Source organism: Oncorhynchus nerka, linkage group LG22 (assembly GCF_034236695.1).
Source record: "Oncorhynchus nerka isolate Pitt River linkage group LG22, Oner_Uvic_2.0, whole genome shotgun sequence".
Classification (NCBI taxonomy): Eukaryota; Metazoa; Chordata; class Actinopteri; order Salmoniformes; family Salmonidae; genus Oncorhynchus; species Oncorhynchus nerka.
In genome coordinates this window covers 77158636-77172100 of record NC_088417.1, presented here as the reverse complement: position 1 = coordinate 77172100, position 13465 = coordinate 77158636, and the positions used below count along the sequence as shown (strand labels likewise).

At 43.3% G+C, this 13465-nt stretch overlaps 1 protein-coding gene across 1 annotated transcript in view; it reads right to left on the bottom strand.

The window, feature by feature from the left end:
- The window catches only part of LOC115105774 (unconventional myosin-XVIIIa-like), a 113215-nt gene that overhangs the window by 55392 nt on the left and 44358 nt on the right, over positions 1-13465 (bottom strand). The window contains exons 12-16 of the mRNA XM_029628146.2: positions 11058-11148; positions 10768-10960; positions 9842-9928; positions 1687-1825; positions 9-168 (exon numbers count right to left, since the gene is read on the bottom strand). Of these exons, the coding sequence (XP_029484006.2) occupies positions 9-168; positions 1687-1825; positions 9842-9928; positions 10768-10960; positions 11058-11148 (670 nt within the window). The remainder of the gene's footprint in view (positions 1-8; positions 169-1686; positions 1826-9841; positions 9929-10767; positions 10961-11057; positions 11149-13465) is intronic.

The following is a 13465-nucleotide window of genomic DNA, read 5'->3' as shown; positions in this document are numbered from 1 at the left end:
GATCTTACTTCTGGGAGTCCTGCAGGAGACTCCCTGCGTTGGTAGAGGCAGGGTTCTGTTTGGCATGGCTCAGCCAACCACGGGCGTCATACTCCACCCAGTCTGTCCCATGACTGTGACCCAACAGAAAGTGATGCGGCTTCCCACTCTTCAGCAACAAGGTGTGACCTGACAGGTAGAGGAGGGAAAAGGAGTTGATAACAGTTATGTATTTCAATGAATGTTTGGATGCGTAGATGGATGTATATAATGTGTGCATTGTGTGGCAATGACTTGACTTTTCCCACATTACAGCCCTATTCTAAAATGTTTGTTTTTTTATCCTCAATAATACTCCATGACAAAGCCGGAAAAAAATGGTTTTTAGAAATGTTTGTGAACAATAAACAGAAATAACGTATTTACATTTACAAGTATTCAGAACCTTTGCTATGAGACTCAAAATTGAGAAACAGGTGCATCCTGTCTCCATTGATCATCCTTGTTTCTACAACTTGATTGGACTCCACCTGTGGTGAATTCATATGATTGAACATGACTTGGAAAGGACAACACCTGTCTATATAAGGCCCCACAGTTGACAGTGCATGAAAGTCATGAGGTCGAAGGAATAGAGAGAGCTCCGAGACAGGATTGTATCGAGGCACAGATCTGGGGAAGGCTACGAAAACATTTCTGCAGCATTGAAGGTCCCCAAGAACACAGTGGCCTCCATCAATCTTAAATGGAAGAAGTTTGGAACCACCAAGAATCTTACTAGAGCTGTCGGTCAAACTGAGCAATCGGGGGAGAAGGGCTTTGGTCAGGGAGGTGTGCCTCTGTAGAGATGGGAGAACCTTCCAGAAGGACAACCATCTTTGCAGCACTCCACCAAATCAGGCCTTTACGGTAGAGTGGCCAGACGGAAGCCACTCCTCAGTAAAATGCACAACTTCCCGCTTGGGATTTGCCAAAAGGCACCTAAAGGAGTCAGACCATGAGAAACAAGATTCTCTGGTCTGATGAAACCAAGATAGAACTCTTTGGCCTGAATGCCAAGCGTCACGTCTGGAGGAAACCTGGCAACATCCCTACGGTGAAGTATGGTGGTGGCAGCATCAGGCTGTGGAGATGTTTTTAGACGCAGGGACTGGGAGACTAGTCAGGATCGAGGGAAAGATGAATTGGAGCAAAGTACAGAGAGCTCCTTGATGAAAACCTGCTCCAGAGCGCTAAGGACCTCAGACCGAGGCAACGGTTCACCTTCCAACAGGATAACGACCCTAAGCACACAGCCAAGACAAGAGTGCCCAGCCAGAGACCGGAATTGAACCTGATTGAACATCTCTGGAGACACCTGAAAACATCTGTGCAGCGATACTCCCCATCCAACCTGACAGAACTTGAGAGGATCTGCAGAGTAGAATGGGAGAGGTGTGAAAAGCTTGAAGCATCATACCCAAACCTGTTTTAACTTTGTCATTATGGGTTATTGTGTTTAGATTGATGAGGGGGGGGGGTAACTATTTAATCAATTTTAGAATAAGGCTGTAACATAACAACATTTGGAAAAAGTCAATGGGTCTGAATAGTTTCCGAATGTATATGAAGAAGAAAACCTACCAATAAATCAATCCCCAAACAGTAGATTTACTAACCTCCTCTGTTATTGGTATGAATAACAGATTTGACTGTGTATGTGTTCACCTTTGCTCCCTCCCTCAGCAGGGCCATAGTAAATGAAGAGGCGTCCCAGTAGAGTATCCTCTGAACCCCCAGGCTGCAGAGCCTCCTCTTCCATCAGCCACAACAGGCCCCGAGCCTCATCAGTCCTCAGCGTCCGCACCTGGCACACACACATGCATACAAACACTAGTCAAACATACCTCTACCCAGTCCTTCGGATGGTTGTACAGTGCTTTCAGAAAGTATCCATACCCCTTGACTTATTCCACATTTTGTTGTGGTACAAACCCATCTATACACAATACCCCATAATGAAAAAGTGAGAGATTTTTTTAAATCCTAAAAACAGGTTATTCACACCCCTGAGTCAATACATATTAGAATCACTTTCGGCAGCAATTACAGCTGTAAGTCTTTCTGGGTAAGTCTCTATGGATTGTACAATATTTGCACATTATTCTTCAAAAAAATTATTCAACGTCTGTCAAGTTGGTTGTTGATCATTGCTAGCCACCATTTCCATGTCTTGCCATAGACTTTCAAGAAGATTTAAGTCAAAACTGTAACTAGACCACTCAGGAACATTCAATGTCGTTGTGGTAAGCAACTCCAGTGTACATTTGGCCTTGTATTTTAGGTTATTGTCCTGCTAAAAAGGTAAATTTGTCTCCCAGTGTCTGGTGGAAAGCAGCCTGAACCAGGTTTTGCTCTAGGACTTTGCCTGTGCTTAGCTCTATTCCGTTTATTTTTTATCCCCCCAAAAAACCTTAGTCCTTGCCGATGACAAGCATACCCATAACATGATGCAGCCATCACCATGCTTGAAAATATGAAGAGGGCTACTCTGATGTGATGTTGGATTTGCCCCAAACATATTGCTTTGTGTTCAGAACATCAAGTACCTTTCTTTGCCACATTTTTTGCAGTTTTACTTTTGTGCTTTATTGCAAACAGGATGCATGATTTAGAATATTTGTATTCTGTACAGGCTTCCTTTTCACTCTTTTAGGTCATTTAGGTTAGTATTGTGGATTAATTACAATGTTGTTGATCCATCCTCAGTTCTCCTATTACAGCCATAAAAATCTGTAACTATTTTAAAGTCACCATTGGCCTCATGGTGAAATCCCTGAGTGTTTTCCTTCCTCTCCAGCAACTGAGTTAGGAAGGACACCTGTATCTTTGTAGTGACTGGGTGTATTGATACACCATCCAAAATGCTCAAAAGGTATTTTCATTGTCTGCTTTTTAAAATTGTTTTATCCATCTACCAATAGGTGCCCTTATTTGTGAGGCATTGGAAAACCTCCCTGGTCTTTGTGGTTTAATCTGTGTTTGAAATTCACTGCTCGACTGAGGGCCCTTGCATACTATGTAATCATTCACTGCTCGACTGAGGGCCCTTGCATACTATGTAATCATTCACTGCTCGACTGAGGGCCCTTGCATATGATGTAATCATTCACTGCTCGACTGAGGGCCCTTGCATATGATGTAATCATTCACTGCTCGACTGAGGGCCCTTGCATATGATGTAATCATTCACTGCTCGACTGAGGGCCCTTGCATATGATGTAATCATTCACTGCTCGACTGAGGGCCCTTGCATATGATGTAATCATTCACTGCTCGACTGAGGGCCCTTGCATATGATGTAATCATTCACTGCTCGACTGAGGGCCCTTACATATGATGTAGTTATTCACTGCTCGACTGAGGGCCCTTACATATGATGTAGTTATTCACTGCTCGACTGAGGGCCCTTGCATATGATGTAATCATTCACTGCTCGACTGAGGGCCCTTACATATGATGTAATCATTCACTGCTCGACTGAGGGACCTTACATATGATGTAGTTATTCACTGCTCGACTGAGGGACCTTACATATGATGTAGTTATTCACTGCTCGACTGAGGGACCTTACATATGATGTAGTTATTCACTGCTCGACTGAGGGACCTTACATATGATGTAGTTATTCACTGCTCGACTGAGGGACCTTACATATGATGTAGTTATTCACTGCTCGACTGAGGGACCTTACATATGATGTAATCATTCACTGCTCGACTGAGGGACCTTACATATGATGTAATCATTCACTGCTCGACTGAGGGCCCTTGCATATGATGTAATCATTCACTGCTCGACTGAGGGCCCTTGCATATGATGTAATCATTCACTGCTCGACTGAGGGCCCTTGCATATGATGTAATCATTCACTGCTCGACTGAGGGCCCTTGCATATGATGTAATCATTCACTGCTCGACTGAGGGCCCTTGCATATGATGTAATCATTCACTGCTCGACTGAGGGCCCTTACATATGATGTAGTTATTCACTGCTCGACTGAGGGCCCTTACATATGATGTAGTTATTCACTGCTCGACTGAGGGCCCTTGCATATGATGTAATCATTCACTGCTCGACTGAGGGCCCTTACATATGATGTAATCATTCACTGCTCGACTGAGGGACCTTACATATGATGTAGTTATTCACTGCTCGACTGAGGGACCTTACATATGATGTAGTTATTCACTGCTCGACTGAGGGACCTTACATATGATGTAGTTATTCACTGCTCGACTGAGGGACCTTACATATGATGTAGTTATTCACTGCTCGACTGAGGGACCTTACATATGATGTAGTTATTCACTGCTCGACTGAGGGACCTTACATATGATGTAGTTATTCACTGCTCGACTGAGGGACCTTACATATGATGTAGTTATTCACTGCTCGACTGAGGGACCTTACATATGATGTAGTTATTCACTGCTCGACTGAGGGACCTTACATATGATGTAATCATTCACTGCTCGACTGAGGGACCTTACATATGATGTAATCATTCACTGCTCGACTGAGGGACCTTACATATGATGTAGTTATTCACTGCTCGACTGAGGGACCTTACATATGATGTAATCATTCACTGCTCGACTGAGGGACCTTACATATGATGTAATCATTCACTGCTCGACTGAGGGCCCTTGCATATGATGTAATCATTCACTGCTCGACTGAGGGCCCTTGCATAGGATGTAGTTATTCACTGCTCGACTGAGGGACCTTGCATATGATGTAATCATTCACTGCTCGACTGAGGGACCTTACATATGATGTAGTCATTCACTGCTCGACTGAGGGACCTTACATATGATGTAATCATTCACTGCTCGACTGAGGGACCTTACATATGATGTAGTTATTCACTGCTCGACTGAGGGACCTTACATATGATGTAGTTATTCACTGCTCGACTGAGGGCCCTTGCATATGATGTAATCATTCACTGCTCGACTGAGGGCCCTTGCATATGATGTAATCATTCACTGCTCGACTGAGGGACCTTGCATATGATGTAATCATTCACTGCTCGACTGAGGGACCTTGCATATGATGTAATCATTCACTGCTCGACTGAGGGACCTTACATATGATGTAGTTATTCACTGCTCGACTGAGGGCCCTTACATATGATGTAGTTATTCACTGCTCGACTGAGGGACCTTACATATGATGTAATCATTCACTGCTCGACTGAGGGACCTTACATATGATGTAGTTATTCACTGCTCGACTGAGGGACCTTACATATGATGTAATCATTCACTGCTCGACTGAGGGACCTTACATATGATGTAGTTATTCACTGCTCGACTGAGGGATCTTACATATGATGTAGTTATTCACTGCTCGACTGAGGGACCTTACATATGATGTAGTCATTCACTGCTCGACTGAGGGACCTTACATATGATGTAATCATTCACTGCTCGACTGAGGGACCTTACATATGATGTAGTTATTCACTGCTCGACTGAGGGACCTTACATATGATGTAATCATTCACTGCTCGACTGAGGGACCTTACATATGATGTAGTTATTCACTGCTCGACTGAGGGACCTTACATATGATGTAATCATTCACTGCTCGACTGAGGGACCTTACATATGATGTAATCATTCACTGCTCGACTGAGGGACCTTACATATGATGTAATCATTCACTGCTCGACTGAGGGACCTTACATATGATGTAGTTATTCTGCACACAGAGTCCATGCAACTTATATCCTATTTTTACTCCTGAATTTATTTAATCTTGCCATAACAAAGGGGTTGAATACTTATAGACTCCAGCCAATTCAGCATTTCTTAAAACATAATTCCACTTTGACATTAGGCTGTAACAGGGGGACAAAAGTCAAGGGGTGTGAATACTTTCTGAAGGCACTGTATATCAGTAGAAACACCAGTCTCACCAAAATACACAGAAACAAGACTTACTGGGCCCATAGCTTGCTTTTCAACCTATACATACTTTCTCACTTCAGCAAAGACTCTCGGCCAGCTCAGTCATACTCACACTCCAAGGCCTGAGGTGAAGCCAGCTCTCATAATATACCCCTCTACTTTGTAGGAATCATTCTATAAGCCTTTGGCAATGTTGGCAAATGTTTTTGTTACAAGGCTTTTCACCTGTAATAGCACAGCACCTTTCTCAACTCTCCGGACTAGATTTCCACAACAAACATTAAAAACGGTGTGATTGAGGCAACTGATCTTATTTACCGCCAAAATATTTCACTGACAACACTGGCCAAAATCAGTCTTGCCTACTACTAAAACTACATACTGTGTACTAATCACGCTACATACTATTTCGAACACACTTTAGTTATGCAATAAGCAACAAATATCAACATACTAGGCTGAGAATGTCATCTAATGAGCAAAGGATTTCATTCCAACCATTTGGTCATTTTGGTACAGCGCGTCACCTTATGTAATTATCATGTTGTCAAACACACGCGTCTCGAAAGACGATTCTCTTCCTCAAGCGCCTGCATCGAATTCTACTAGACGAAAATACAAAATTAGTATGACATCCTGCCATTTAAAGCTCAAATTTCACATACTATAAAATGTTTGACTTTGGCATACCCAAAATGCCTACTATTTAGAGTGCAGTATGGGTATTCAGAAACGTCCACTGCTTTCAGATTAAGGCTTTTATTGAACAACAACCAGAAAAATAGTCATTTTTCATAAAGCAATTGCAGTAGTGTGTTTTGTGAGGTCCAGACGGCAGAGAGAGACAGGCCATTAGACATGGCTCTCATTATGTCTAGTATCAGAGAAAGAGCTCAGAGAGCATTGGAGCATTCAGGAAGCCTGCACTCTACACAGGCCACTTCAGCAATCATTCCTAGAATGCCAGTCACAACTGAGATTTTTGGTATAACAGAACTCTAAAACAGTTTCTCTTGAAATGGCTCTTTCTAAATTAAAGAATATACAGTGCATTCGGTAAGTATACAGACCTAGACTTTTTCCCCCAAAAAATGTACGTTACAGCCTTATTCTAAAACTGATTAAATACATTTTCCTCCCCATCAGTCTACACACAATACCCCATGATGACAAATATGTTTTTAGAAAGTTTGCAAATGTATTAAAAATAAATAACAATAACAGTACTCAGACCCTTTGCTATGAGACTCGAAATTGAGCTCAGTTGCATTCTGTTTCCATTGATCATCCTTGTGATGTTTATAAAACTTGATTGAAGTCCACCTGTGGTAAATTCAATTGATCGGACATGATTTGGAAATGCACAAACCAGACTATATAAGGTCCCACAGTTGACAGTGCATATCAGAGCGAAAACCAAGCCATGAGGTTGAAGGAATTGTCCCTAGAGCTCTGAGACAAGATTGTGTCGAGGCACAGATCTGGGGAAGGGTACCAAAAAATGTCTGCTGCATTGAATGTCCCCAAGAACACAGTGGCCTCCATCATTCTTAAATGGATGAAGTTTGAACACCTAAGACTCTTCCTATAGCTATTTTCCCAGCCAAACTGAGGGAGGTGACCAAAAACCCGATGGTAACTCTGACAGAGCTCCAGAGTTCCTCTGTGGAGATGGTTGTCCTTCTGGAAGGTTCTCCCATCTCTGCAGCACTCCATCAAATCAGGCCACTTCTCAGTAAATGGCACATGGCAGCCTGCTTGGAATTGCCAAAGGGCACCTAAAGGACTCTCAGACCATGAAACAAATAAATATGTATACCCACTTGGCAGACTGAACAAAAGGCTTCAGTGTTTTTTTAGGGGGGTGGGGCGTGGTCGATGGCGCTGTTTTAAAGCCAATTCCCAGCAATTCTACACATTTTACCATTAGGCTGAGAGAGAAAAAAAGTGGGTTTTGAAGCTAATTTCCTGCAATTCTACAAAATTTGCCATGGCTTTTTCTGTATTCTTATGCTGAGTTACTCAAAAATAACTCAATCAAAAAAGGGGGGGCCCATGCCATGACATTTAGTGAATTTTAAATACTCCCTGACTGTCTAGTTTTTATTTTGGTGGTTGTTAGTCAAGACTCAAAGATGATCTTGTAAATACATAGCACCATTATCTTTTCTATATACCTGATCTTAGTCATTTAAGTTTACTGAACATTTTTTTGGGGGGGGAGTAGTGGCAACGATTTAGCAGCGGCTAAATTAATATAGGGGAAACTCTGACACTTAACATTAGGGGATGATAACTACTACTGTTGAATTCTTTGAACCTTTATATATATAAAAATAAAAAATCCCTTGGTCAGATTGGACGTGCACACGCACGCAGCCACACACTCCCACACATATATAAAAAAGCCTCTTCCTGGACCACTAAAAGCCTTCAGTGAACCCATGGGTACTGACTTTTTAAAATGTCAAGGGCCAACATTTGAAGAGTGTCAGTGTAAATTCAACTGTCAGCTTTCATCCTTGTGTCTCGACATCAACAGAGTGCTCTCTAATGTTGTGGGCGGTGCCATTCTTTTGATTTTGTCAGCCTTTAAAAAGACTTTGGCCTTTTGCAGCCATCTGCTGTACACTGGTTCAGTGCTTTTGAAGACTGCTCCAGCAGGGCCAGGACCCCTTAAAAAGCAGAGTACTCAACGCAACCAACCAGGAATTACTATAAAGCTCTGACACTGTCAACACCGTATCATTTCTGTTTCCATGACACACTGGAGAAGCAAAAAAATAGATTTTCTTCCACCAGAGGAAGTTTCCTAGTTTTGTTTGCTGAGTGAAATATCTTCCTTCTCCTTCACGTTTCTTCCTGTTGGTTCCTCTACGCAGGCATTAATATAACATGCTCACTCTTCTGAGGTGAAAAATAAACTAAATATTCAACTGAAAATTATAAAACCTGCAAACATGTATCAAATAACTCTAGACTGACTCACTGTGAATCTCAAAGAACTCATGAATGTAATTATAATATGCATAAAGGTGCACTGTGAACTGTGTGGCCGTCAGAGAGGCAGGGTGCCATGATTACAGAGATCTGGCAGTTGAAAGTGCCAAACGATTCATAAGGGAGTTCATGTGAAATAACGTGTCACTGGACCTGTGCCAATATCAAAACTGAAATAACGTGTCACTGGACCTGTGCCAATATCAAAACTGAAATCCCATAGAAAGGTGAGAGAACTGCTGTACAGCATGAAGCTGCCATGGTCATAGAAAGGTGAGAGGACTGCTGTACAGCATGAAGCTGCCATGGTCATAGAAAGGTGAGAGGACTGCTGTACAGCATGAAGCTGCCATGGTCATAGAAAGGTGAGAGGACTGCTGTACAGCATGAAGCTGCCATGGTCATAGAAAGGTGAGAGGACTGCTGTACAGCATGAAACTGCCATGGTCATAGAAAGGTGAGAGGACTGCTGTACAGCATGAAGCTGCCATGGTCATAGAAAGGTGAGAGGACTGCTGTACAGCATGAAGCTGCCATGGTCATAGAAAGGTGAGAGGACTGCTGTACAGCATGAAACTGCCATGGTCATAGAAAGCAGGAATTTGTTTAAATTCTCAATGAGGTAAACTCTTGTGTGAATATAGCTATGTTTTGTATATTTTTTTGAACCTTTATTTAACTAGGCAAATCAGTTAAGAACACATTCTTATTTTACAATGACGGCCTACCCCGACCAAACCCTCCTGTAACCTGGGAGAAGCTGGGCCAGTTGTGCACTATCCTATGGGACTCCTGATCACGGCCGGTTGTGATACAGCCCAGGATCGAACCAGGGTCTGTAGTGACGCCTCTAGCACTGAGCTGCAGTTCCTTACACCGCTGCGTCACTAAGGAGTGTACTTACCAGGGCTTGACTTGGCGCTTGGTCTACTGCAGCTACAGACAGAGATGTGCTGGGCTCCATGTCATCTAACGCAAGCTCTATGTTTTCCTAAGGGGGGACAGAGGGGATGATTAGGAACCAATGACAGTAACATAGATCTGAAGGGCACCAAGTTTTTAGTTGTCTACTTTAGGAATTAGTTCATTATGTTACTCATTATCAGATATATTATATACACATAACAATAGTAATACAATTGTTATAAACTGCTCAAAAACTGTTGACAAATGGCAGACTATGAAAGTAAAACCATTGTGTTTAGTACAATGGGAGTGATTAGACATCAGTTAGGACAGAGTTGTCAGGGATAATTCAGCCCTATTATGACAGGTGTATAGACTAGCATTAGAGAGTAGATCTGCTCATAAACTGCTGGTAAATGGCTACAGGCTATGAAAGGGAAACCATTGTGTTTTGTACAATGGGGTGATTAGCCACACATCAGTTAGGACAGAGTTGTCAGGCATAATTCAGCCCTATTATGGCGGGTGTATAGACTAGCATTAGAGACTAGATCTGCTGTCTGAAGAGAAGTGGCAGTTAAAGACAGAGGTGTTATTCATCAGCCAGCGAGGCCCATAAGCAGCTCCACTGCCTCGCAGCTCAACCCAGCTCATACAGCCAGTGATGAGTGAACTCGCTTTGGGCCTGGCAGGGGAGGAGAAATGGTAATCATATGGGCCATTAAATGGGTTCACTGTGTGACTGACAGTATTGATGAGGGGGTGGAAACCATGAGATCTATGAAGTTCTAATTTGCCATGGCTTACAGGAAGTAATAGTGTGTCATCTTATGTCCAGTATGTGAGAATGTGTATTTGAATCCTTAAAAGTGTCTGTGTGTTTACATATGAGTTAGTGTGTGTGTACTGTTCATATTAAGCTACCTCTTTGTATCTCTCTAGCTCCTGTACAAAGGTGCGTTGATAGAACAGTGTCTGCAGGCGCTCCTGGGTGTAGTTATGGCAGAGCTCTTCAAAGGTGGCTCCGCGCTCCCGCTTGGCCAGGCGAGGGTTCTGGAAGCCCGGGGTGTCCACAATGAGCAGGGAGCACAGAGAGTGCTGGCTGGACTTCAGAGCACTGGCACACACACACACACACACACACCAAAAAAAATCAGAGAACGAGCTGTAGTGGTGCATGCTTGCGTCATCTCCCTGGTAAAGTGGTGACTAACCGGTTGATGAGGGAGACAAGGAGGGTGAAGAGCTCTGAGTACAGCCCAGATGCCATGGCTTCTAAACACTCCATGGCTGTGGCCTTGGAACCTGGTGGGAGAATAGATGAAGAGACAAATTCATAACAACGTCCCCATCATCAGATCAGACAACATAGAGGGCCTTCGGAAAGTATTCAGACCCCTTGATTTTTTCCACATTTTGTTATGTTACAGCCTTATTCTAAAATGGATATTTAAAATATTTTTAAAAATCAGCAATCTACACACAATACCCCATAATGACAAATTGAAAACAGGATTTTAGAAATTCTTGCAAATTATTACAAATATACATCTCAATTAGCTTATTTACATAAGTATTCAGACCATTTGCTATGAGACTCAAAATTGAGCTCCCGTGCATCCTGTTTCCATTGATCATCCTTGAGATGCTTCAACTTGGAGTACACGTGTGGTAAATTCAATTGAATGGACATGATTTGGAAAGGCACACATCTGTCTATATAAGGTCCCGCAGTCGACTGTGTGTCAGAGCAAAAACCAAGCCATGAGGTCGAAGGAATTATCCGTAGAGCTCCGAGAGAGGATTGTGTTGAGGCACAGATCTGGGGAAGGGAACCACCAAGACTCTTCCTACAGCTGGCCGCCAGGCCAAACTGAGCAATCAGCAGAGAATGGCCTTGGTCTGGGAGGTGACCAAGAACCAGATGGTCACTCTGACAGAGCTCCAGAGTTCCTTCCAGAAGGACAAACATCTCTGCAGCACTCCACCAAACAGGCCTTTATGGTAGAGTGGCCAGACGGAAGGCCCAGAAGTCCCATAAAGACTCTCAAACCATGAGAAACAAGATTCTCTGGTCTGATGAAATCAAGATTGAAATCTTTGGCCGGAATACCAAGCATCACACCTGGAGGAAACCTGGCTCCATCCCTACAGTGAAGCATAGTGGTGGCAACATCATGCTTTGGGGATGTTTTTCAGAGGCAGTTAATGGGAGACTAGTCAGAATCCAGGGAAAGATGAATGTACCAAAGTACAGAGAAATTAAAACCTGCTCTGGACCTCAGACTGGGGTGAAGGTTCACTTTCCAACAGGACGACGATGCTAAGCACGCAGCCAAGACAGCACAGGAGTGGCTTCGGGACAAGTCTCAATGTCCTTGAGTGACCCAGCCAGAGCCCGGACTTGAACATCTCTGGAAAGACCTTAAAATAGCTGTGCAGAGACGCTCACCTTCCAACCTAACAGAGTTTAAGAGGATCTGCAGAGAAGAATGGGAGAAACTCCCCAAATACGTGCCAAGATTGTAATTGCTACCAAAGGTGCTTCAACAAAGTACTGAGTAAAGTGTCTGAATACTTATGTAAACGTAATATTTCAGTTGTTTTTTTATTTGATAAATTTGCAAAAAAAATCTAAAAGCCTGTTGTTGCTTTGTCATTATGATGGGGGAAAAAATATTTGAACATTTTTAGAATGAGGCTGTAACGTAACAAAATGTGGAAAATGGAAAGGGATCTGAATACTTTCCGAAAGCACTGTTCATAGCAGAGGCATGGAATGCTCGGCTCACTCCAGTGAGTGTGACATTTGAAATGGGTTATATCCTTCCTGTTTGGCCCTGTCCGGGGGTGTCCTCGGATGGGGCCACAGTGTCTCCTGACCCCTCCTGTCTCAGCCTCCAGTATTTATGCTGCAGTAGTTTTGTGTCGGGGGGCTGGGGTCAGTTTGTTATATCTGGAGTACTTCTCCTGTCCTATTCGGTGTCCTGTGTGAATTTAAGCGTGCGTTCTCTAATTCTCCTTCTCGCTTTCTTTCTCTCTCTCGGAGGACCTGAGCCCTAGGACCATGCCCCAGGACTACCTGACATGATGACTCCTTGCTGTCCCCAGTCCACCTGGCCATGCTGCTGCTCCAGTTTCAACTTCCACCTGACTGTGCTGCTGCTCCAGTTTCAACTGTTCTGCCTTATTATTATTCGACCATGCTGGTCATTTATGAACATTTGAACATCTTGGCCATGTTCTGTTATAATCTCCACCCGGCACAGCCAGAAGAGGACTGGCCACCCCACATAGCCTGGTTCCTCTCTAGGTTTCTTCCTAGGTTTTGGCCTTTCTAGGGAGTTTTTCCTAGCCACCGTGCTTCTACACCTGCATTGCTTGCTGTTTGGGGTTTTAGGCTGGGTTTCTGTACAGCACTTTGAGATATCAGCTGATGTACGAAGGGCTATATAAATCAATTTGATTTGAAATGGGATAACTGCATGAAACCGGCTACACCTAGTAACAGAGGAAGACCGGGAAATCCCAACCATGTCTTATGGGTGGCAACATTATTGTATCCTACTGGCTCTGTATTCTACTCACAAAGCAGAGTAAGGAAAGTTTAGACCGACTTGTC